The sequence below is a fragment of the Ambystoma mexicanum genome, chromosome 4q, assembly GCF_040938575.1.
Source record: "Ambystoma mexicanum isolate Mex_15411 chromosome 4q, UKY_AmexF1_1, whole genome shotgun sequence".
In the NCBI taxonomy this organism is placed as follows: Eukaryota; Metazoa; Chordata; class Amphibia; order Caudata; family Ambystomatidae; genus Ambystoma; species Ambystoma mexicanum.
In genome coordinates, this window is record NC_090928.1 from 1,094,314,326 (window position 1) to 1,094,337,343 (window position 23,018).

Below are 23,018 nucleotides of genomic sequence, written 5' to 3' on the forward strand. Positions count from 1 at the left end.
ATTTGTATGTAGGTGTGAAAGAAATGGATTTTGTGGAATCCATCTTGGTTTTGCAATGGTTAAAAAGCAGGCAGATTCCATAGGGATCCATTAGTAAATTGCACCTGCAAACCATATTTTCAGATGGCACTCACTCCTCCCTCAGCCATGTGCAGGGGACCCAATGGCATCTAAGTGCTAACGTTGGTTATCCCCAGGATCCAATGTATATTTTCCTTAAAATTCCCTTGTATGCTGTCTTCAAACCAATGCAACGAAAACACATCTGCCAGTTTGTAAAAGGCATGTTTAAGGAGCAAGCATACAACTATTATGCATTCATTTTAAGAACCAGCAGCTTTTCAATGATTTCTTATCTTGGAGCATGAGAATGGATGGCATGTTTCGACTCTGCCAATCACATCTGGCCACCAGAGAACTCTCAATACAGAATTCTGACAGCATCTGATTTTAATGCCGACAGAAACGAATTGGATTCCTATTCAATTGGCTGGTCCTGCCACTGGCTGAAACATGGAGGATCCCATAGGAATCCATGTAAATGCTGCCATGCACATATGGCGTGAAGCATTTGTGGTGTATTTTCGAATTGGAGTTAATGAAACATGGAGATCCGGGTCTGCTCGGATTTCCTGGCAATATTTAGGTTCTCTAACAAAATGGATTCAAATTGCACAGAGGGGACAGCACGCACTTAAGGGCATGCACGTGAGGTCCCCACTGTGCAATATAAGGAAGACTAAAAAATTAGCCTTCAATTGTTTTTATGCTCTGTCAATGGCCAGGTATGTATATTCATTTAAACCTATTTTCTATCAATTATCAACTTTACTGGTGCCATCTTATAGGGAGGCCCAATGGGACAACTCCTTGACGTATGATCAACAGAGTCCAAGATCTTAGATAGGGATCCTCCTTCCGCACGACTAAATAGAAATGTTTGTAATAGGCCTAGTTCAGGGTTGCCCGACTCCAGGTCTCGAGGGCTGGAAACATGTCCGATTTTCAGACTAACCCTCATTAATATTCATGAGATAAATATGCATGCAATGATTCTAAATGTATGCAGATTGCTTTCTCATGAATATTATTGAGGGATACACCGGAAAACCTGACCAATCACATTTCAGCAATCAGTGTTTTCTATGTCAGAGTGTAGTAGGTTGTCTTGAGATGTTTTGTGTTCTGCAAAATATTGAAGGGCCATGTAACAACCGCATCTACAAAGCAGGTAACTTTCATCAAACAGATAGGAGCCAAAAACCTAGTGCTGCCATGTCTGTTATTGTAAGAATAAGTTTAGAGATACCTGTCATTTGCTGCCAAGGCTACTTTAACCTGTTAATATATTCATGTTATTAGATTATTCTGAGCTCTTCATTTGCCTAAATTAATCTGTACAATTTGTACTTCTTAAATTACATGTGCACACCAACACTTTCTGCTTGAATAGCCTTAACACAAGGATGCATTAAGGAGTGTTTTGGATGGGTACTATGCTTTTTTTTGGTTCTGTAATGTTCATTATTTTATGTTGGATGGGTCTGTACCGTGCGCTGCACTAGATGCTTTGGACAGCATTGATCCCATGATGCTTGACTATTGACTGCGCTGGATGGGGCTGCTGGAAGTTGTAGTCGAACCCATCTGGAGAGCATAAGGTTGAAGACCCTGAACATGGTCGGCATTGACAAGCCAGAACACGGTTGGTGAGCAACATTGATGAAAGAGAAAGTGATCTGTGCCCGAAGGAGGTACAGATTTGTGTCCACTTTTTCTAAATATTATGTTTGTTGCTGTTCTTGATGAACAAAGGAGGGCAGTTCCATATTGTGTATTCTGAACCTAAAATGATCTTCCCACTGTTCAAGGCAACCCGACCTCGAACAGTACGGTGTTACCGGTGACAGTGTTAACGGTAACATCGTCACCGGTTGCCGGTGACAGTGTTACCGGCAACCCACCGGTAACACCGGCAGGGTTGCCGCCGGACCCGTAATGAGGCCCATTGACTGTTAAGCAAACAACCTGTCCACAGCTGGTTTACAAAAAAATGACAATTAATATTAATTTTCTCAAAAGCCAAGAGGAACATGCCAGTGATGCATAGAGTGCCACAATGTACCTGTTGTTTGAACTGCACATAGGAATGCAGACTTATCAAGGAACCCCGAATCCGTTATGTCATTCTTCCTGAAAATGTCCTGAAAAAATGAATAGTAAAACATGTTGGTCTCATTTCAAACACTTTATAGGTTCAGTGGTTACAATGTACTCCAGTGACATTAGCTTTTCTGAAAAATTAGTAACACCAGTTTTGCTTATTGATTTGATTGGCTTTTCAAACAGAAAAGTGATATATGTTCATGGGTATTTTTATTGCGCCTTAGGCACATGAGCAAATGGGCACACACATAACAAAAAGCAAACATACACCAAAAACAATAGTTGTGACAAAAATGACAAGGCAAAAGTCAATGCTACAGCATAACAAACTGACTAAAAACAGATAAGAAAAACAAAGTACAATCAAAAGTAAAAGTAAGTTTAAAAACAACAAGAGATAAAAAGCTAAAAAGGATAAATCCACATAAAAATTAAGAAATAAAACCAGCTGGCTGCAGAAAAGATCAAACACATTAAGGATCCATTCAAGTGAAATAAAAGGTCTTGAGAGATTTTTTTAATGAAAATAAAAGAGGTGTCCAATCTTGAAGAAGTTGGCAATTCATTCCAAAAGGAGGGGGCAATACATTTAAAGGAGCATGTACCCGCCCTCTCTAACTGTATGTGGGGGACAGCAAGCAAGTTACTCCGGTAGGATCTAACAAAGGCGTGTATTTTTTCATATACAGCCTTCGTTTGAGATATGCCGGGCTGTTTCCATGTAGGCATTTATGGGTGATTGCAAGTACCCTAAAATGTAAATGCTCTTTAATCGGTAACCAAATAAGAATGGCAATGGCACAATCCCTCGTATGTTTGGTAGATTTTCAGTCCAGATCTCCATGTATTGGAATTATTTTTTTACCCCTTTTGGAAATCGTACGTTGTCGGTATAATTATGAGATGTCCTTGCTAGGGGACATGCAGCATTTCTGCACTTGTAGTTCTACACTTTAGGATAGAAATGGCTTGAGTACAGTGGCATATCATGCTTCCCTCCAGCATGGCGGATTTCCATTCATCTCCTCTCTGTGTTGTGCAAACTCTCCACCTTTTCATCCGCACGATTTCTAGTGCCTCTAGTTCTCTTTGTCACATGGTTGAAATGCCACTACCTTCCCCCACCCAACCCTGAATGACTTCCTCTTTCAGCATCTGTTGTCAAGTAGAGGAAATGGAAACAGTAACTCACCCCTCTATTTAAACCCGCATTCAGGACTTGGGCACAACCCCACACTGGAAGTTCTATAACCTCTGGAATCCTGATAAACTGAATCCGGGGTGCCTGCAGCAATTTCAGAACAATCATTGTCAAATCCCTTAGGCACAGCTCTTTTTATGTAGTCTGTGAGTATGAGGGTGTGCTGTGTGTATTGTTTTGTCAGAGTGTGTGTATAGAGGATACGGGCAAGTGGAAGAAGTCTGTGTGGAGATGACAAGAACTGAATGGCCATGGAGTCTCCTGCTCTGTTAATACCTATGAACTGTTATAATGAGGCACTGCAGCCCACGCCAGTGGACAGTGAACACTGTTATCTGTCTACTCCCAAGTTAAGGCCCCAAAGTGAAATTAAGGGCACTTACAAGGGAAGGAAATGGATAATACCTGCTGGAGGCCACCAGCACATGTTGTAATGAGTTGGAATAAAACAAACATGCATAATTATGGAATAACCTGTCCCATCACATGCACCAGTTGAAATTGGGGTATCACTTCGTTTATGATTTAGTTTGTATCTGTTGACTTTTTTCTACCCCTGAAATGGGGACGAGGGGCTGATGCACAGGCTCCATGTCATGAGAGCCCAAAACTTGCACAATCACTGGCAGAAAAATCAAAGAATGTTAGCTGCCAAGAGACCCTAAAGAGATTTAACCTGACTCAAAAGAATGAACAGAAGAAGAAACAAAGAAATACAAGAGTGAAAAATTAAGACAAACAGAACCCCGTGAAAGCCTGGCTAACTTCTAAACCAGGACCATCGACCCGTATCAATAAAGACAACTATACAATAAAGACACAACTAGACAAGACAATTTATTGGAACAGGCACAAGCTGAAAATCATATTTACAAGGAATATATAGATATGGAGCCATGGCCGTTGAAGTCAAAAGATTTGACACCTAAGGGGGAAGACATAAGAGACATATTCAAAAACACAGCGCAAAATACGCGGAAGCTAAAAATAATTGACCATCAGGCAACAACAAATAGCCCTTTTTTAAATAGGGCAAATGTGTTGGAACTGATTCATCAAGCCCCCTAATTGAAAATGATCTCGACAAGTGATATAACATTACTGGAAATCCCTCCAGCAGTGGAAGAATCTAATTGGGCAGTGATTCACCTAGTCCCCCCTATTGTCACTGAACTCATACTATCAGGCACAAGAAGATTTCTGGATATGGGTTATGAGTTTAAAAAAGTGGGGACAATAGATAATAAGTTTAAATTCATTGACCTTGGGGAATTATCCCCAAGGTCAATGAACTTAAACGTACAAGTGTTGAAATTGATAATCTAGTGAGACAGATGATTACTACCTTAAAATCAACCATCATTCATGTGGCTGCTTATAGTAGTAGTGCCTAGGTCCTCAAATGACCCTTGAAGAATGTTGTTGACCAAAGAAATCATTGGGTTTTCAGATGGTGACCATACAATGGAACACTAGAGGCTTTCAATCCTTCACTATCAATCCTGTGGGCCTATCTTTTCTATTGGAGGCAGATGTATTTGCTCTCCAAAAACTTGGTTACTCTATGACTTTATATTTGATGGTTATCAAATAGTACATGCAAGTGCCAATTGTAACTCAAGAGGAAGACCCTGTGGAGGCTTAATGTTGGGAGCAAGAAATGGTCTATCACTAACAGAGTATATAATATCAAACATAAGTGCATATGTTTTAGCTACCACAATAGAATTGATAGTGAGTGGAGTGGAGCAGCAGGTACTTGTTCTAAACATATACAATGCCACAGGCAACAGACTCAGACAAGAACATCTCGTGGAGGCAGAGAATATATATTAAACAAATGGACAAAGAGGTACTTTAAGGCCTTGTTCATAATATTAGTCAATTTAAATTATCAAAGATTTGTTTCTATGACAAAAGAACAGCTCTATGAACTCCCAAAAGTGACAAATCAGTATGGTGATCAAACGAATGCTTGAACATGTGTTATTAATGCCCAATGTTTGCCAGTAGTTGAATTTGTGTGATCATGCCTCCTGTTCCATTCCATTTACTTGGTCCAATGGTTTAGCTTTTACATGGATAGTTTATATTCTATTTCCAGACACTGCAATTGAGCTAATTGGAAAACCTCAGATAATTCATACATCTATAAGCGATCATGTGGTAAAACAATTCACACTTCAAAGTACTGTTTGGTATTATATACTCTGTTAGTGATAGAATTATGCATCAAATTAAAGAAAATATTAACTGTATATCTGAGACTACATAGAACACACATATTGGTAATCTATATTATAGAGACCATAATCTGCAAAAGGTTAAGCACAAAATTCCCTATATATGAGATGAGGAGGTACCAGTGAAAGGCTGATGCTGATGATTGAAAAAAACTAAACCATCTGTAGCTCCTGGCCCAGATGGAATACAGAATATTCTACTAAATAAATATGAAAAAACAGCCTATTTTATAAGATACATTATTTCAAACATAACAATGACAGGAATTATTCCCGTATACTGGAGAGCTTATTTTTGTATCCCTATTTTTTTTTAAAGGGATTAAGAGACAACCCATGGAACTATCGGTTACTCGCAATGACAGATACATGTTCTAAATTGTTCTCACAATTATTATTACAAGATGTAAATGATTGGATTAGAAACATTTAACTTCTGGCTAATCAACAATCTGGGTTCCGAAAGGGCATGGGGACATTATCAAATCTGTGGTCATTACTGTATTTAATTTGTGTCAATCGGAAAAGTAAAGAAGGCTCGCTCTATATCAGTTTGATAGATTATAAAGCAGCCTTCGACACAGTTGATCGCAGCATTCTGTGGGCTAAATTGAATAACTGGAAATGTAATAAAATGGTACTACATTTTATTAAAAGAACTATACTCAGACACAGAGTACAACTTAGATTTAAGCAAAAAGAGTGGAAAAATAAAAACGAACCAAATCCTAAATCAAGTTTGCCCATTAGCCCCAATCTTGTACAACCTCTATGTCGCTGATGTGGGAAAAACATTGAATGAGTGTCACTATTTCCCTTCTTTGGAAAGGTAGCCAATGTATATCGTGGCATGCCCATACTACGATGCACTTTTATTGGAGAAAACCCATATTTGATTACAAAGAAGCATTGATGCCCTATTTAAATATTCAATGGAAAATTGCCTGGTCATTAACCATCATAAAACAAAAATTAGGTTAATTGGGTCAAAAAAGAAAAAGAGAATTAAATGTGTATGGAAAATTGTAGACAACAAGATAGATGTCGTCCGTTTCTATGTTTATTTGGGCATGACTATCTTAGATACTATGAGAACATCAGGCTTAGAAAAAAATCTAAGTATCAAGATAGAAAAAAATGTAATGGCATTCATAGCTTTGTGAGGTATAAAGGTGGCCTCTCAGTCAAGGGCATGACAAAATTATACAAAAGAAGCCTAATATAAAGCTTACTATGTGGTTTGGAGATCTACATGAATGAAGAAACCAAATGGGTTAAAAAACTGAAAGGAAGACTTTGGCGAAGGGCCCTAAAATTAGCTTTATTAACACAGATAAAAGCAATAAATTACAAACTGCGACTATCTTCTATAAGCACTTTAAAAATGATATTGACCACAATGTGTTATGCCAAAATGTTGGCTCAGGAGAAAAATACGGAATCCATATTTGCTAATTTTGCTGATTAACTCAGATATCATTCCCCTTCAAATGTGCTGAGAATGGAAAAAAGATATTCATTCATTCTTTGAAGAAATTAGTTCTGTATTGGAAAGGGATATGAATATATTGTTGGTGGAAAAAAGATCAAACATTTGGTGAAAATATGGGCTAGAAACAACAATATGTCATCATTAAGCAAACAGAGAGATTTTGAACTTCATGCAAAGCAAAGCTTTCCGGTAGAAACACCATGCACCTATCTTAACAATATTTATATTGGTAAGGTGAGAAGATTAATAATGCAGATAAGGTTAGAACTTCTCAATACGATGTTAAAGATAGGTGCATGTAAGAATATCCCATATAAGGAACGCTTATGTCATATCTGCAATAAAAAAAGTAGAAACTCCTATACATTTATTAACTGTTTGTTGCAAAGTAAATGAACTATATTTCAAAGATTATCATAACTTACGGTAGAAATAAGAAAAATTATCACTCAGATCAAACCTGGAGTCATTTGTATTCTGGAAACAGTACGATTTAAAAGTTTACTTGGCAATTTTACCAAGGGCTCTAACTTCTCAACCTGGCTAATCAAGGATCAGGTCCTGGGGAGGCTAACCTCCTTCCTCCTGGACCGACCCTCACAGGTCACACTTGGGCCCTTTTTCCTCATTACCTCTCTCACCACATATGGTGTTCCCAGGGCTCTATCCCCTCACCCTGTCTCTTGAATGTCTATCTGGCCACTTTGGCCCACCTGATCTCCTCCTTCTCTTCTACTTTTTCAGTGTTATGTCGGATGACACTCAACACTCTTTCAGGCTTCCCTCAGCCTCCACTCCTACCTCGCTCCTTCCTGATTGTCTATCCGTGATTCAGGATTGGTGTGCCTCCAATGATCTCTGCCTTAATGCCAGCAAGACAGAGATCCTTCTCGTTGGGGCCCCTGCTCCCGCTTTCCCTCTCTCACTCTGGCACCCTCCTTTGGCATTCTCCCCTTGCCTTACTATGAGGCAAAGAACCCTGGTGTCATCTTTGACTCCACTTTCTCCTTCTCTCCTCACATCATGGACCTTGCCAAGAAGGCCCCATTCCAGCTGCACCTCCTCAGAAGTATTTTACATTTTCTCACCTTACCCAGAAACTCACTGTCTCCAGAGCCCAGGTTCTCTCCAGGCAGAACAACTGTAACAGCCTCTTTCTCAATCTTCCTAACTCTACTCTTCGCCCCCTGTAACTAATCAAGAACAGGACTGCAAGACTTATCCTTTGTCTCAAGCCCAGGGACTGCACCTCTCCTGCCATGAAATCTCTCCTCTGACTCCCGGTGGTGGTGGCATTGATCAAGTTCAAGACCCTCTGCATCGTCCACAAGACTATATGGGGTCAGGGACCTCACTTTATCCAACTCTATCTACCAAAATACCTTCCTTCTAGAGTTCTTTGTCCAGCTACCTCTAACTCTCTGAGGGTCAGACGCTTCTCCAGGTAGAGAGTGGGGGTAGATCACTCTCCTCTGTCGGTGCCACCCTCTGGAATGGCCTCCCTGCCCCTCTCAAACTTTAAGTTATGATATGATATGATATGGCTTTTATAACGGGCCTGAACTCAAGTGTTTCTAGGCGTGAAAGATACGGAAACAGCTCAAGACCTTCCTTTTCTCCTCTGCTTTCTCTCTCTTGCTTCCTTGCTAACTTACCGGTTTGCAGCACCGACCGGTTGCTTGGTACCCTCAGAGTCTCACTGGGTATCAGCTTACTCCATAACCAGTCTTCCTTGCACTGCCCCCTGGCCTACCGCGCACTTAGGTACTGTTACTGTAACCCCTACAGCCCTCTGCCTCCTTGCACTTAACCAGAGCCGCACTGCCCTGACTGCACTTACTCAGAGCCACGCTGCCCTGACCACACTTCCCCCAAGCTTTCCCCTGCACTTCCCCCTCTCCCTTCCCCCTGCACTTCCCGTTGTTGCACTTGCATGATCTGAATGTCACAAGGCCTAGTAGGATCATTGGGCCGCATTACAAGTCGTGCCGAATGCGTTTAACGGCACCGGTAATGGTGCCGGTGCCGTTAAACGCATTCCGCACTATTACGAGGTTCCCTCGTGGGACCCGATGTGGATGTCTGGTTTATCCAGACGTCCATAGCAGGTCCCGCGAGGGAACCAGGAAGCTAACAACGGGCCCTTTTGTAATGGGCCCGTTGTTAGCCCCCCCCCATTCCCATTGAGCCCTATGGGGGATCCAATGGGAATGGGGAAGGTCTGGGTCCGGGTTCCCTGAATGGGGAAATACCAGGCCCCCCATACTCGGAATGGCCCGGTATTTCCCCATTCAGGGAACCCGGACCCAGACACAGTTTTGGAGGCAGCCATGGCGCCAATAGCGCCATGGCTGCCTCCAAAGTCGTAATGAGGCCCATTGTCTCGTCTTCCCTCGGTCTCCCCTCCCTTGCGGCATCTAGAAACACTTGTGTACAGGTGTGTTATAAAAGAAATGCTTGGAAAAGGTATGATGACATTTCAATTTTAATAGTTTTAATCTCATGATATTACAGATATTAAATGGTTATGTCATTTTAAATTTAGGCTTTTAGGCTTTGTAATATTGAATTTGTATTTGTAAATTGTAATGATGTGTTGATTTAAATGCATAGACATGTAAGAAGTGCAAATTGTATTTTGTTTTGTAATATAGTGCTATAAGGTTCAGGTGTCCTGATTTTGAATTTTAGAGCTATGAACACAACTTTTCCCCTTAACTTGACCATTCTCCAAAGTTAACTTTAATTAGTAATGACTGGGGAATTAATTACAATAGTCAATGTCACTTTGGTGTCTCGCTGTAGTCTGTTCATGCCATTTAATACTGTCCTTATGTCAGTCACCATTTTACATAATTGTAGTTTCCCTTAACAAGTAGTATGTGGTAATTCTTGTGAAGGTGCTGCTTTCTCCACAGTTGAGCAATCTGCCAGATTTCTTCTTCCAAGCTACTTATCAGGAAGACAGTGTTCTTCTGCCGATATTAAAGGGGACATGTAGCATGCAGCGGGATATATGCAATTACACGATGCATCAAGACTTTACTTCTTCTGGCTGTGCTTGAGGCCCCCCAAATCTTGTTTTTTTTTCTGAGTGGGAGTGAGCTCGACAGCTTCTCACTCGCTCTACTGCTTAGTGAAATTTAACAGTGCTCTTACATTTCGTTGTATCGTTTATACAGTGATGCACTATTTTACTTCTATGGTATTTTGCCCAGTGGTGTTTTCTTGCACAGGTCACTATGGACTTTGGTGGGGTTTTTATGCACCCGGTTTCATGGTCATTTTGTTTTTTTTCCCATGTTTGTGCTTTTGCTTTTTAAACCAGCAGTCTACAAGCAGTCTACAAGAGTGCACTTAAACTACACTTTACAAAAGAGAGTAGAAAGAAGCATGCCCCCCTGTGCTATCTACCAACTCTGTGTGCAGTTGTGTCCTATGTAATGTACCATACCTTTTACCATCTAGTGCAGATTGTATAATAAAAAGCCAACCCAAACAAGCACACTCCTTCCACGTATTTACAAGCTGTGTCCACTGTACCTTAAAGAGCCGCAGATTGCCCCATAAACGTCGAAACTCCTTCCATTCAATCATTCCAGATACGTCACTCTGTGCATTTAATAGTTAAGTAATATCCGTCATTGTTAAAGGGGATAACATTAGAAACATTCAACCTGTCTTTGAATGGTAAATACCGGACAATTTATTTTCCAGGAACACGAATTACTTGAACATTTTGTCCTAACACTTTATTTCCGTAGAAAAAAAATGGCCACTTGCAACTTCATTCTGCAAAATTATCTTTCCTTAAAAAATGTCTTGCACGTAATTTGCATTTATTAGGCCACAGGTCCTTAGGCATGTTTAATGCACATAAAATGATTGCCTTAACACGGAAGAAGAATACATCTGATTTTTACAATTATATAAACATCACTTGTGGTAATTGTTTGCAACTTTAATCAAAAGGAAGAAAGGTAGATACATTGTTAGGATGTCAACTAGGAATCGGGGCGGCCATCTAGAATAGTCTGTGAAAGGAATACATGTTGTATTGTGACCACACTTCCATCATGATGTACAGATTACTCTTCTAAGGGCAGGGAACCGTGTTCTCCCATCTGAGCATCATTTGTGCGTGGAATTTTTATGATTAAGGGGGGGTGGCTGCGTAGGGATTGTCCAAAGGTTTGGGGGGGACACAGAGATAAGGGTGTGTTTGACAGTCGTGGAATTCTTCATCCACTTCTGTATCTTGAGTTTCTTGAAAGAATGAAACGCTGACATGATGAAATTGATCATAACTAAAAGTAAGGCTAATTTAACTATGCTATGCTAAGTTTAGCAAGGTGGGCCATTTGAATCAAACAAGTATTGTTCCCCACCAATGCACTGGCATGTAAAACCAACTCCAGCTCATTATTCCACAGGTACATCAGATGTAGTTATGAAAATGATCTACCTGGAAGCAGAAATGTGGAACCAACTTCTTACAAAAAATATGTAGGTTGAAGAAAAAGCCTCTCTTCGAGTAAGCATGATTTGTGATTCAAAGCTTTCAGTGATCACGCACATTAGGGCTGCTGTTGCTGACGTCTGGACTGATTTAGCTCTAGCACCTATTACCTGTTGTTGCCCCAATCGGACCCTTTACATTAGGCATCAGCTGCACAACCATAGCATAGGATATTATTGGTTCTAAGCTTCACTATTATAATCTGCTCCTTCTGAGTACCTCACAACAATACTTTGCTGTCTGTAAGTTATATACTATAGACTGATAACAACTAGAGCAGCCTATTTACAAATACAGGCCTACTTAGAATCAAACAATCTCCTAGGACTTAGGCAGTCAGGTTTCCGACCGAGACACGGTACGGAAACTGCATTAATAGATCTCACTACCCAGATCCAAATCCTGAAAGACAATGGTAAACTTGCACTCCTCTTACTGCTTGATCTGTCAGCAGCTTTTGACCTGGTCAACCATCAAACACTCTGTCACCACTTGACAACTGCAGCACACTTCTCAGACGCAGCCACAGCCTGGATCAGTTCCTTCTTGGTGAACAGAACCATGAGGGTCTTCTCTCCCACTGATTCTGCTGAACCTTCACCAGTACCCTGTGGAGTCCCGCAAGGCTCTTGCGTGTCCCCGACACTCTATAATATATTCACATAGCCCCTCTTTGATATCCTTGACTATCTGGGTGTCACGTATACCAATTATGCGGACGACACCCAGATACTCATTCCTATCTCGGGGAACTATGAAACAGACAGCAAAACCCTTAATGAAATCTACTCAGTAATTCAAGCATGGATGGCACATCATGGACTCTGTCTCAATGACGAAAAAACCGAGTTGATCATCCTTGGCACTCACGCCAAACTCAAAAATCTCAATCCCGCATTTAAATCCTTCACCATAGATGGCAATCTCATCCCCGTGTCAAATAACACCAAAACCCTTGGGGTTTACATCAATGCCACCTTATCCTTCTCCAAACAAACTAATGCAGTAGCATCATCAGCCGCTTACACCTCCAAGCTGATCACTGCATGTAGGCCGTTCATCTCCTCACCCAATTGCATTACTCTTGCTAGAGCATTAGTCCTATCCAAGATAGACTATTGTAATGCCCTTTACTTAGGCACTAGCTACAAAAATATCAACAAACTGCAAGTAATTCAAAATAATGCCATCAGAGCTGCCCTCAACATCCCCAAAAAGTAGCACATCTCGGAGGCCAGACGCAAACTACGTTGGCTTCCAGTCAAGCACAGAATATCCCTTAAAACTCTGTCCCTTACACATAAAGCCAGGGCCAACCTTGCACCAGCCTACCTCACCAATCAACTTACACCTCACACTTCTTCAAGACCACTTAGAGCAGCACAAGCTAACACTATGTCCATACCGAGATGTAAACTTCATAACTCGGGTGGTGCTAGCTTCCCTGTAGAAGCCTCTAAATTATGGAACACAATACCTGCGCTTTTGCGAGCAGAACCTTCATTTAACCTATTTAAACATAACACGAAGTGTTGGCTTCACAACATGGACTCTATGACAGCCTAACCGCCTGATCCCAGCATGATCGACTGTCACTGGCACACTTTTGTAATTAATGTACTTATACTAGACTATGTATATATGCATTTGCATGACTGAGTTTGTACCCACCTGTAACTGCAATGTAACGTAACCCTTATTGACTGCTTTCAATTGCAACTGTAACCAGATCTAACTTATGCGCCGTATGCCCCTGGGCCTGGCTGCGCTAAATAAATAAATAAATAAATAAATAAATAAATAAATAAATATGCAGGAATTTTAACTAACATCTCCAGATGAGAAGAGAAGGCTGGATTGGATTTACAAAGCCTTGTATGGCCACTCGTTTGTATCTGCAGGGTAAGGGCTAGGATAATGCTTCTGATCTCGTAATACACACCTTGTCCTCATTACACGCTTCTGTGCATCGTAGTGTTGTGGGCCTCCTTAGAAGTCTTGGCAAACTCTGAAACTCCTTGAATAAGATTCACACCTCATTTCATAGTTTATGACATGTACGTGCTGGATGAACATTTTGTTATACTAATACTCCGTTTCTTTGCCATCACATAGTTACCTGTGTGGCTGTTAGCACCATGGAAATGATCAAAAACAGAGGAGTCTTCTTTTGGGCTTTATTTAAATAACATTCTGAAAGTCTATGCCTAGCATAGCAGGATATCAGAACTATATTGCACACCAGGACTGTAACCAAGTGAAAGGTTTGGACCAGAAACATAATTATGTAAGCCTCATCTACAACTCAGTCATCCTGCTTAAAATCTCATATTTTTACATAAGAGAACCTTTTTTCAAACCTTTGTTTTTTTGTGCAAATTAACCCTGATTCATCTGCTTGTCCATAGCGTAGAACAGTGTGGACTCTTTGGGTTCATGCTTAACTTGAAATACCTTCTCAATTGCTTTGAAAATAGTCAGATTTCAGTGAAGCTAATACCAAATGATGCTATGTGCATCCGCGAAGCACACGATGCCTGATTTTATTATGTTATGAAGGTACCATAAATATATCTTCCTAGATTTTGCAAACAGGACTTAAATAAAATGTTCCCTTTCTCAAACATCCGGCGAAAAATAAGATATTTAAATACCAGAAAATATGAAATTCTTTTGTTGTCCAAACTGATTAAAAATCTCTCTTTGGTCATCTCCAGTGAATGATCACTCACACCTATCAGAATTACAATTTCCAAAGCTAACAATAGAATTTGTAGTGGTGTTGTACTATTCTTTATCAACAAAGATAAGTTACCCATTGAATTTATTTTCTTCATATGTCACATGAAGGCTCTGTACAATAAGGATCACCCCTGAGCCTGATGGATTTGTACCTATGTCCTTAAGGGATGGGAACAATCATATCTGTCACAAAATACCATATTTAAATAGATGGGTTAATCAAATGAATAACTGATTTCTTATAATCAAAGGAGCACTCCATCAGCTTCTGTCCACTTTCAATGCATTCCAACTAAGAGAAAACATTGTTGTGTGATAAATACGTTGAATAACATATTTAAAGATAGTAACCAGTTATGATTTCCATTTAGAAATGCATATAACATTTGAGGAATAATTGTTACTATGTTTAAAGAAACATATTTGCAAAGGAGCAAATTTGGACTTTCAGAGTATATTATTTTTATATAGAATTGAACAGACTTAAATATACTAGAAATACCTTCACATTTCTGCTTCTCTGCCTCCCAGAAAACATGAACGTGTCTTATACAGAACTGCTTATCTGTACAAAAGGATTGATACTACTTTCAGAAATGCAAACTATTTACAATATATTGTTATTTAGCATTATAGTTGTTTTAGCTAACCTATACTTTTATGATGCCACTAAACAAGTGGAGAGGTAAGCTAAATTACCATTCCTGCATGCAGCTTGCAATCTGAGAGAATCTCACCTTGTGCAAAGAATCCATCCATCAGCAAATCAGGTTTTAGGGGTAGATTGTAATGCTCACCTGATATCCCCAGGGGCGTCTGGAAGTCTCTGAGATCTGGAACCCTGAATGCGTAGTTGGCCAGCGTGGAATTTACAAATCTGCAATCACAGAAGGGTGGATTTGTGATAACTGTCTCTAATGGGTTAATCTCCCACCTCTCTCTGACCGATCCCTCTCCCTCAGAGTCTTTCTCACCTTAATTGTTTGTAGGGTGAGCTATCCATCCTGCGTCTGGTAGGGGTGCTTGGCGTTTGTCGGCGATCTGCTCGAGTTGCTTCACTGGTGCAGTGCGCCTTTCTCCGGGTCCAGGCCTGCTGCGACCCAGACTATGCTGGTTGGCAGGTAGATTTGTTAATTGTAAGTCTTAGTTCTGTTTTAAGGTGGAAATCCCCTTAATGTCTTTATCGTCTTCTTTTCAGGAACAGAGGTTTGATGCAGCTGTGCTGGATGCGGAGGCACGTTCTTAGGGTAAGGCTTAGCGCGAAGCATGGGGTTCTTTAATGTCTTTTTGAAGCTAACCTGTGTTCTCTCCTTCTTCTCCTCATAGGCTGCTGCGGGGCTACGAGTGGATGAGAGCACGATGAAAACTGACCTCGGAATCCGTCAAGGTAAGTTAAGCGCTATGCAGGCATTAAATGTTGAAAGCGCACCTGAATATTTCTCCTTTTCTCTTGCAGGGTGTTGCCCTGGAGTTCTGTATGGGAGCGCTGCGTAGCGCGATGGTATTCAGGTAAGAATGATGATATTCGATGTTTTGGAAGCGTGCATGTCTAATAATGCTTTTCCCTTTCTTGTTTTTGCAGCTCGCGATGTTAGAACGGGAGCTTTGGCCGCGGATGCTGGAATTCTTCAAGCTGGTACTCACAGGTGATGTTTCTTCTTCTCTCGGTTTCCACTGGTTGCGGTCCGGTCGAGATGCTGAGCGTAGGATGGTGTTTTCTCAGGTAAGACAAGTAATCTTGTTCTTGTTCTTGCAGGATTCTGGAGATACTGAAGACCAGGAGCTGGACACAGTGAGCATCACGCTGCAAGTTGCAGAATAACGCAAAGCGTGTTCTGTAGTCTCGGTGTGGTTTATATAGCTCCTGCAAAGTAGTACCAGGTAAAGTAGTTCCCGGCCCAGCCACACCCGAAACACTAGACCGCATGGCTTGGTTCATAAGAACTGAGCTATGCGGTTGCTTCCATGTTGGATTTAAAGACCCATGTACCTGAATGAAAGCATGCCTTATAAGTCTCTCCTTACCGCATATAAGCCTGGTGCCAAAGGCGCTAGGACTGGCTCCAGGAGCCTTTTTGGAGAAGTTTGAAGGCCCTTAGGATTCTGGTGGGGGTATGCTTGTGGCCTCTAACAGTGGTCATGACATAGATTCATCCTATTTTCCACAGAGCAACAGGACAAAATCATAATATCTGACCAATAAGAACCACCCTGCATTTTAGCAATACTAAATTGAGTCATTAGAGGTTATTTAAATCAACCATGTAAGGGAAATAGTAAGTATATCAGAAAAACAGATATATACCAATGGAAAAGAGAAAAGGGAGAAAGGTTTTAGAAGGTCAAGAGATGACATATTTGAATGTACACAAAATAAGAATATAGAGGATACAATGCCTGAGAACCACATTGAGGGAACTGACGTGGTATTTCATTTACAGCGGATTTCACTGCAGGTTCCGGACTGAGGATAGATTTTATCTGAGGGAATCTCACTGACTAACAAATTGAGCTGAGCTTGTGGTCCTGTGTCCAATTGACGGTATCAATTTGTATGTGAGTGAACTAATGTCCTTAAGCAAAATTTACAAGCTACACCCCAACCAAACTGGAAATATATTACTGAGGTTATTAATCTCTGTAGATAAAATATAGTAATTTATTTCACTGTTCAATGTTGAAGCACATAATCTAGTAGGATGGATTGGCAGAACGAAGAATGTTTGGAAGTTCCGTGAGAGGGTTCAGTATTAAATAGAGAGTAGCGTATTCAGAAGATTGGAGGAGATGATAATGAGGGAAGGATGGGAGGGATAGATGTGTGGACCGGGTGTCCCATATTTCAGTGATGTTATGAACTGCTACTGAAACTGTTAGTGTAGAGTTCAATGTTCTTCTTTGGTCACCAAGTAGGTTGTGACAAGGTGCAGCTTCTCAAATCTAAACTAGAATCCATTAGAGATTAGAGGTATACCTATACACATACTCAGGTGAGGACAAGCTCAGTCAACCATATGTTTGTAGATGTCTTTTAAAGAAGAAGCTCTGACTTCAAGACAACCTTTGTTCATCTCCTACAGATACATCAGACCATGGAGCTAAGGTAGGGATAATTCTGTTAAAACAGAGGTGGAAAGATACAAATTGATTTAATCAGCAAAAGGTTGATTCTAAGTGAGCAAATATGGGATAATATGGGCAGCTATTTCGAGGGAGTGTTTCACAAATGTCTGATCTTAAATTATGCTAATTTGTCAATAACCTCACAGTGCAAGCTCACCAGCATTCATTACATGTTCCCCTGCAATGGTCACACAAGAGGTGCTTGGAATAGCAGTCATTTAAAAGTTCCTATGTAATTCCTTTTCATGTTAAATTATAGTTGAAATGCGAGATATAATGCTGAAAGTGTCAATAAACAGTGAACTGCATGAACATACTAGTGTGATTTTAAAAACTATTTCTACATACTCTTTTAGTAGGATCAATAAATGGATTGCATAAAGGAAAAGAAAAATGTTGTGTGGGTTATGTTTTTTACACAGAGGTGGTTGTTGTGTGGCTATCAACGCCCTTTATCTTTCTGCTTTACATATGCATTTAATTTCCAAAACCACTCTTTCAGTTATCAGGAATTCGATTATAAGGCAATTAATGCCCATAATGGGAGCATAGGTTCATGAAGAACAACACTCACCTAAACTGAAGTACAAGTTAAAACTTGCTTAGCAGAGCATGATGCTCTTTGAACTCGATCTGTGATGGAAAGACCACCCAGGATGTGTCACGTGAGATCGAGATAAAACCACTGAAAATCAGATGACATGTCTAAAATGGCGGTTGCATGGAACAAACCAGGCAGGTTACAGGATTACAGCGCTCATTGTTGGCATAGTGGTCACATTTGCAGTTCTTCTTGGTGCATGCAGGAGGGTTAGAGTGTGCGAGAGCGTTGGTAAAAAAGACTAGGGAATCCTATCCTCCAAGCACCAAAGTCACATGGTGCTAAGCATTGAGGCCATACAAATGGGGAAAGAGTGCTATATAAATACCAAATACAATACAATACAATACTTATGTGGACATAACTTGGGCCTCAAATGGTCGTTATGACAGACAGGAAAGGCACGTTAAATGGCCTGGCACTGCTTGTCAGTGCAGTGGTTTCCTCTGCAGTTCCTCTTGTTGGATGCTGAGGGTTAGAGTGAGTGCGGTGTTCACTGAAATATCAGAGAATATAATCCTCTGAGCCCAGACACCATGTAGTTCACAGACCAATGGGTGCACAATTTGAGCCTCAGACGACTGATACAAGGGACAGGACACAAAGGCTGCAAGGCTTGGGGCTGTTTGTCAGTTGAGGGGTTACTTAAGCAGTTACACTTTGTGAAGGGTGTAATGTTATTTTTAACCCAAGGTTTTCAACATTGCCATGAAGGGCAAAGTGGCATTTAAAAAAAAAAAATCATAAATCTTTCCAGATGTGTAGTTAGGGTGTTTAGTACATTTGCGTAGACTAGCAAGTTTCTGTTTTCAACCTGAGAGTAAGGAAAGCCAGGACATGACCAGTGCCTTTTTATTGCACTGAAAATGTAAGTAACTTACCTGGGTCCTCAAAGTAAACAATTGAAAATCTAATATGAGAAAAAGATACTGCATATTCTCTTGTGATAAAGGATACATCCATCGCTGCTAGAATTGCTCGACTTGCATCCAGGCTGAATCCTCCTCCTCCGAGACAAGCTGGATTGTCTGGAAAGCAAAAGAGTACAATTATTTGTAGACTTCTTTTTTAAAGGCATGATTTTACTGTCAGGTTTCCTTTAGAGGACTGCAAACCAGAGTTACCCAAGATGCACCACCTGCTGTCATTTAGAAATGATAAATAACCTGTCATAAATCATGGGGTTGTTAAAGATTGAGGTAATGAAAAATCATACAAAAGGAGTTTAATTCGATTCCTAAAGATGGAAAGATTAATGTTGCCCCTCACAAACAGGGGAAAGGAGGCAACTGTATGATTCATTTCAATAACATGTTTATACCTGCCACCCGGGGTAGAATCTTGCACTCTGGGAATTGTCAATGTCACTTCCGTTGTGCAGCATTTTTGGTAAGGTTGATTAATTATTCTCCTTCTTGGTAAGGCGGGTAAATGTCATGCCGTGCAACAGTTATCTGTGTTTGGGGCAGTGATCAGGAGTTAAGGAAACCTCTTGAAAAATGGACATGGGGTGGGTTGGGACCACGCCTATACTGATATTCACTGTGCTTTGTTTTGTTGGTTTTGTAGTGAAGTGGGATAATGGGAAAACACCCTCCCCCCAGTCTCATCCAGACCATGGCCTAGGGCACCACGGACCAAGCACCCCCCACGAGAGGAGTTTGAACAATTCCCTTCCTTACCAGATGACAAAATGTCCTGCTTCAACAGCATACACATACGAGGAGCATGCCCACTAGCACGCCCTGGTCAGGCCGACGTCTGCGCCTTGGACTAGCTCGATTAGACACCATGCACGAAAATCATCATCGTTAGAGATGCCATGACGACATAGCCAACAGACAAGAACACACTTGCCACCATGCACACTGGTCACTCACACACCAGCCCACACGAAGAATATACGCAGTGCTATGACGTAGCGGACTGACATACCGACGGACATGCATCGTTGTTATTTTTTCACATAGGCCTTCCAATGGAGAGGGAGAAATGGTGTTTGGGATGAGCATTAACATCTGGTTGAAAGTAACATACAAGCAAGTGGAACAAAAAATGCCCATGGCACTAGAGGCACCTGCCCCTACACCAGTGCCATTTTACGAGAAAGACATGGCAACTGTACCAACATCACTGTGGACCACCAGTCCATACGACGTTGGCTGCATCAAAATCATTGGTGGAGTAAAAATAAAACTGAAAAAAGGAGAAATGCTACCAAGAGTGAAGCAATACCCACTATCAAAAGAGGCGGATGAGGGCATATATCAAACAATAACAGCCCTAATAAAGAATGGTATACTAGTACCATCAGAATCACCTTGCAACACTGCTGTGTGCCCTGTACGCAAAGCAAAAGGAGGGTCTTGGCATTTTATCCAGGACCTAACACCCTTGAACTACATTGTAGAAGCAGAGTACCTTATAGCAGCTAACCCAGCCACCATACTATGTGGAATACCAGCAGAGGCATCACGGTTTACCGTGATTGACCTAAAAAATGCTTTTTTCTCGATACCTCTGCACCCAGACTCACAGGACCTGACGAGTTTCACATCCCGCAACACAAAATGGAAACAAACAAGGTTGCCCCAAGGGTACTGTGAGTCACCATCCATCTTCAACAGAGTGATACAAATGGATTTGGGAAACATTGAGTTGGAGAGCACGGTTCTGCAATACGTAGATGACATCATCATTTGCAGCACCACAGAAGAAAGGTATAGGAAGGACTCAGTAAAGATGCTCACAGTGTTAGCTGAGAAGGGGTACAAGGTAGACAAGGAAAAGCTACAGTACTGCCAAGAACAGGTGCTCTACATTGGTCAGCTCTTCTCACAGAATGGAAGGAATATTGCGCCACAAAGGGCACAAGTGATAACAAACACATCACAACCACAGACAGTGAGTTTCTGGGACTATGCAACTACTGCAGGTGTGGGTTTTTGACTACAGCTCATACATAGGACCCCTGCTTGAGGCCCTCAGAGAAGCACAGAAGGGGCACAAAAGGTTGGGGTGGACAAGAGAAATGAAAGAGGCATTTGACTAATTAAAACACGCCATCTTAACAGCACCTGTGCTGGCCACTCCAAACTATGAACACCAATTCTTCATCTTCTCACATTGCAACTCAGCAGTAATGAAGGCAGTACTGACACAAAAAACAAGCATGGGACACAAGCATGTAGCATTTTACAGCAGACACTTGGACCCTGTAATGTTAGGTCACTTCCCTTGCGAACAGAGCCTGGCAGTGGAAAAATCCTCATCAATAACAATGGGGTGCCTTACCACACTATTTGTGGAACACGCCCTCTTTGCCATTCTGAACAAGCCCAAATCGACATTGACTACACAGAGGGCATCAGGATATGAAATTATTTTGTCAAGACCAGAATTAACGATTGTTAGGTGCAGTAATGTAAACCCAGCAAGATTTATAGTAAAGGTAGTTGAAGATGATGCACACAGGTCATTGAAATTTACTCCAGCGCAAGAAAGGTTGCGGAAAATGCCCTAGAGGGGGGAGAGATAATGTACATTGATGGCTCCTCAACGATTGACCAGAGTGATGGGGTAAGAAGGACAGGAGCAGCAGTGGTTCGGATGAGAGAGGATTGGATGTATTTACCAGTGAAATGTGTCCAGCTACCACAACATTACTTGGCCCAAGCAGCAGAACTTGTGGCCCTAATTTTGGCACTAAAAGAGGGTAATGACAAGAGGGTAACAATATATTCAGACAGTGCATACATCACATCAACGGGCTAATAAAATGGCAACAAAGGGGGTTCAGAAGAGCAGATGGTACCCCAGTACACCATGCCCTCCTACATGATGAACTGATTGAAGTAATTAACAACCCTAGAGAAATAGTCCTGGTGAAGTGTCAGGCACACAATAACGGGGATGACCCTATCTCAAAAGGTAATGAAACAGCAGACACACATGCCAAACATGCTGCATACTTTGGTGAGATGTGGACCCTCCCAGGAAAACAAAAAGATAAGGGGAGGGCAGGAGAAAGACAGATGTTGATGAAGGAAGGGTACACACACATCCCTGAAAATCAAATTATGGAGTTACAGGCAGCAGCACCCATGGCGGAAAAGGAGCTATGGGTCAAAAGAGGATGCACAATGTCACCACAGATGCATTGTGGTGTCAGAATAATACAGGCAAAGTAGTGATGCCCCTAGCCCTATTGAAAACAGCCCTGGCCCAGCTACACCACACAACACACACAGGAAAGGAAGTGATTGCAGCACGAATAAAGGAGGCCTGGTTGTGTCCCGAGTTAAATTCACATGTTGCAAACTTCATCCGCAAATGCCTAACCTGTCAACAGTTCACAGCCGGTCACACGCTGCAAGTGATAAAAGGTGCTATACCCCGGCCAGAAGGACCCTTCCTACACCTGCACATTGACTACGTTGACATGATTAGTGTATGTCAAGGACACAGATACATGATTGTAGTGGTATGCCCATTTTCAAGGTGGATAGAGGCTGGGCCCTGCTCTCATGCAGACGCCTTCAGAGAAGCAAGATTCCTGGTGAGGGAGGTCTTCCCGAGGTGGGGAGTTTGCGAAGTGCTGCGGTCAGACAATGGCCCGCATTGTGCAAATGAAATGTTTGAACACATAACTGCACTACTTGGCATCAAACACAAGTTTGCATGCACATATCACCCACAGGCTAACGGTATTTGTGAACCCCTGAATGGCCTCCTGAAAGAAGAAATTGCTAAGATTCAGCAGACAACTAAGAAAAGCTGGTTGTACTGCCTCCCCTTGGCCCTGTTTGAGTTTAGGAATAGGCCAGGGTCAGATCACCACCTCACACCCCATGAGGTGGTGACTTGACGTCAGATGCACCTTCCACTAATGCCACCATCAAGGGCCTTGACCGATTATGACAGCTCTGCAA

The 23,018-nt window shown here is 41.5% G+C and overlaps 1 protein-coding gene across 2 annotated transcripts in view; it reads right to left on the minus strand.

Annotated features, from left to right (window-relative positions):
• LOC138468205 (calpain-13-like) overlaps positions 1-23,018 on the minus strand; it is a 606,636-nt gene that overhangs the window by 125,754 nt on the left and 457,864 nt on the right. For both annotated transcript variants that reach the window (XM_069608666.1, XM_069608665.1), the window contains exons 19-21: positions 19,045-19,115; positions 10,646-10,714; positions 2,126-2,204 (exon numbers count right to left, since the gene is read on the minus strand). In XM_069608666.1, the coding sequence (XP_069464767.1) occupies positions 2,126-2,204; positions 10,646-10,714; positions 19,045-19,115 (219 nt within the window). The remainder of the gene's footprint in view (positions 1-2,125; positions 2,205-10,645; positions 10,715-19,044; positions 19,116-23,018) is intronic.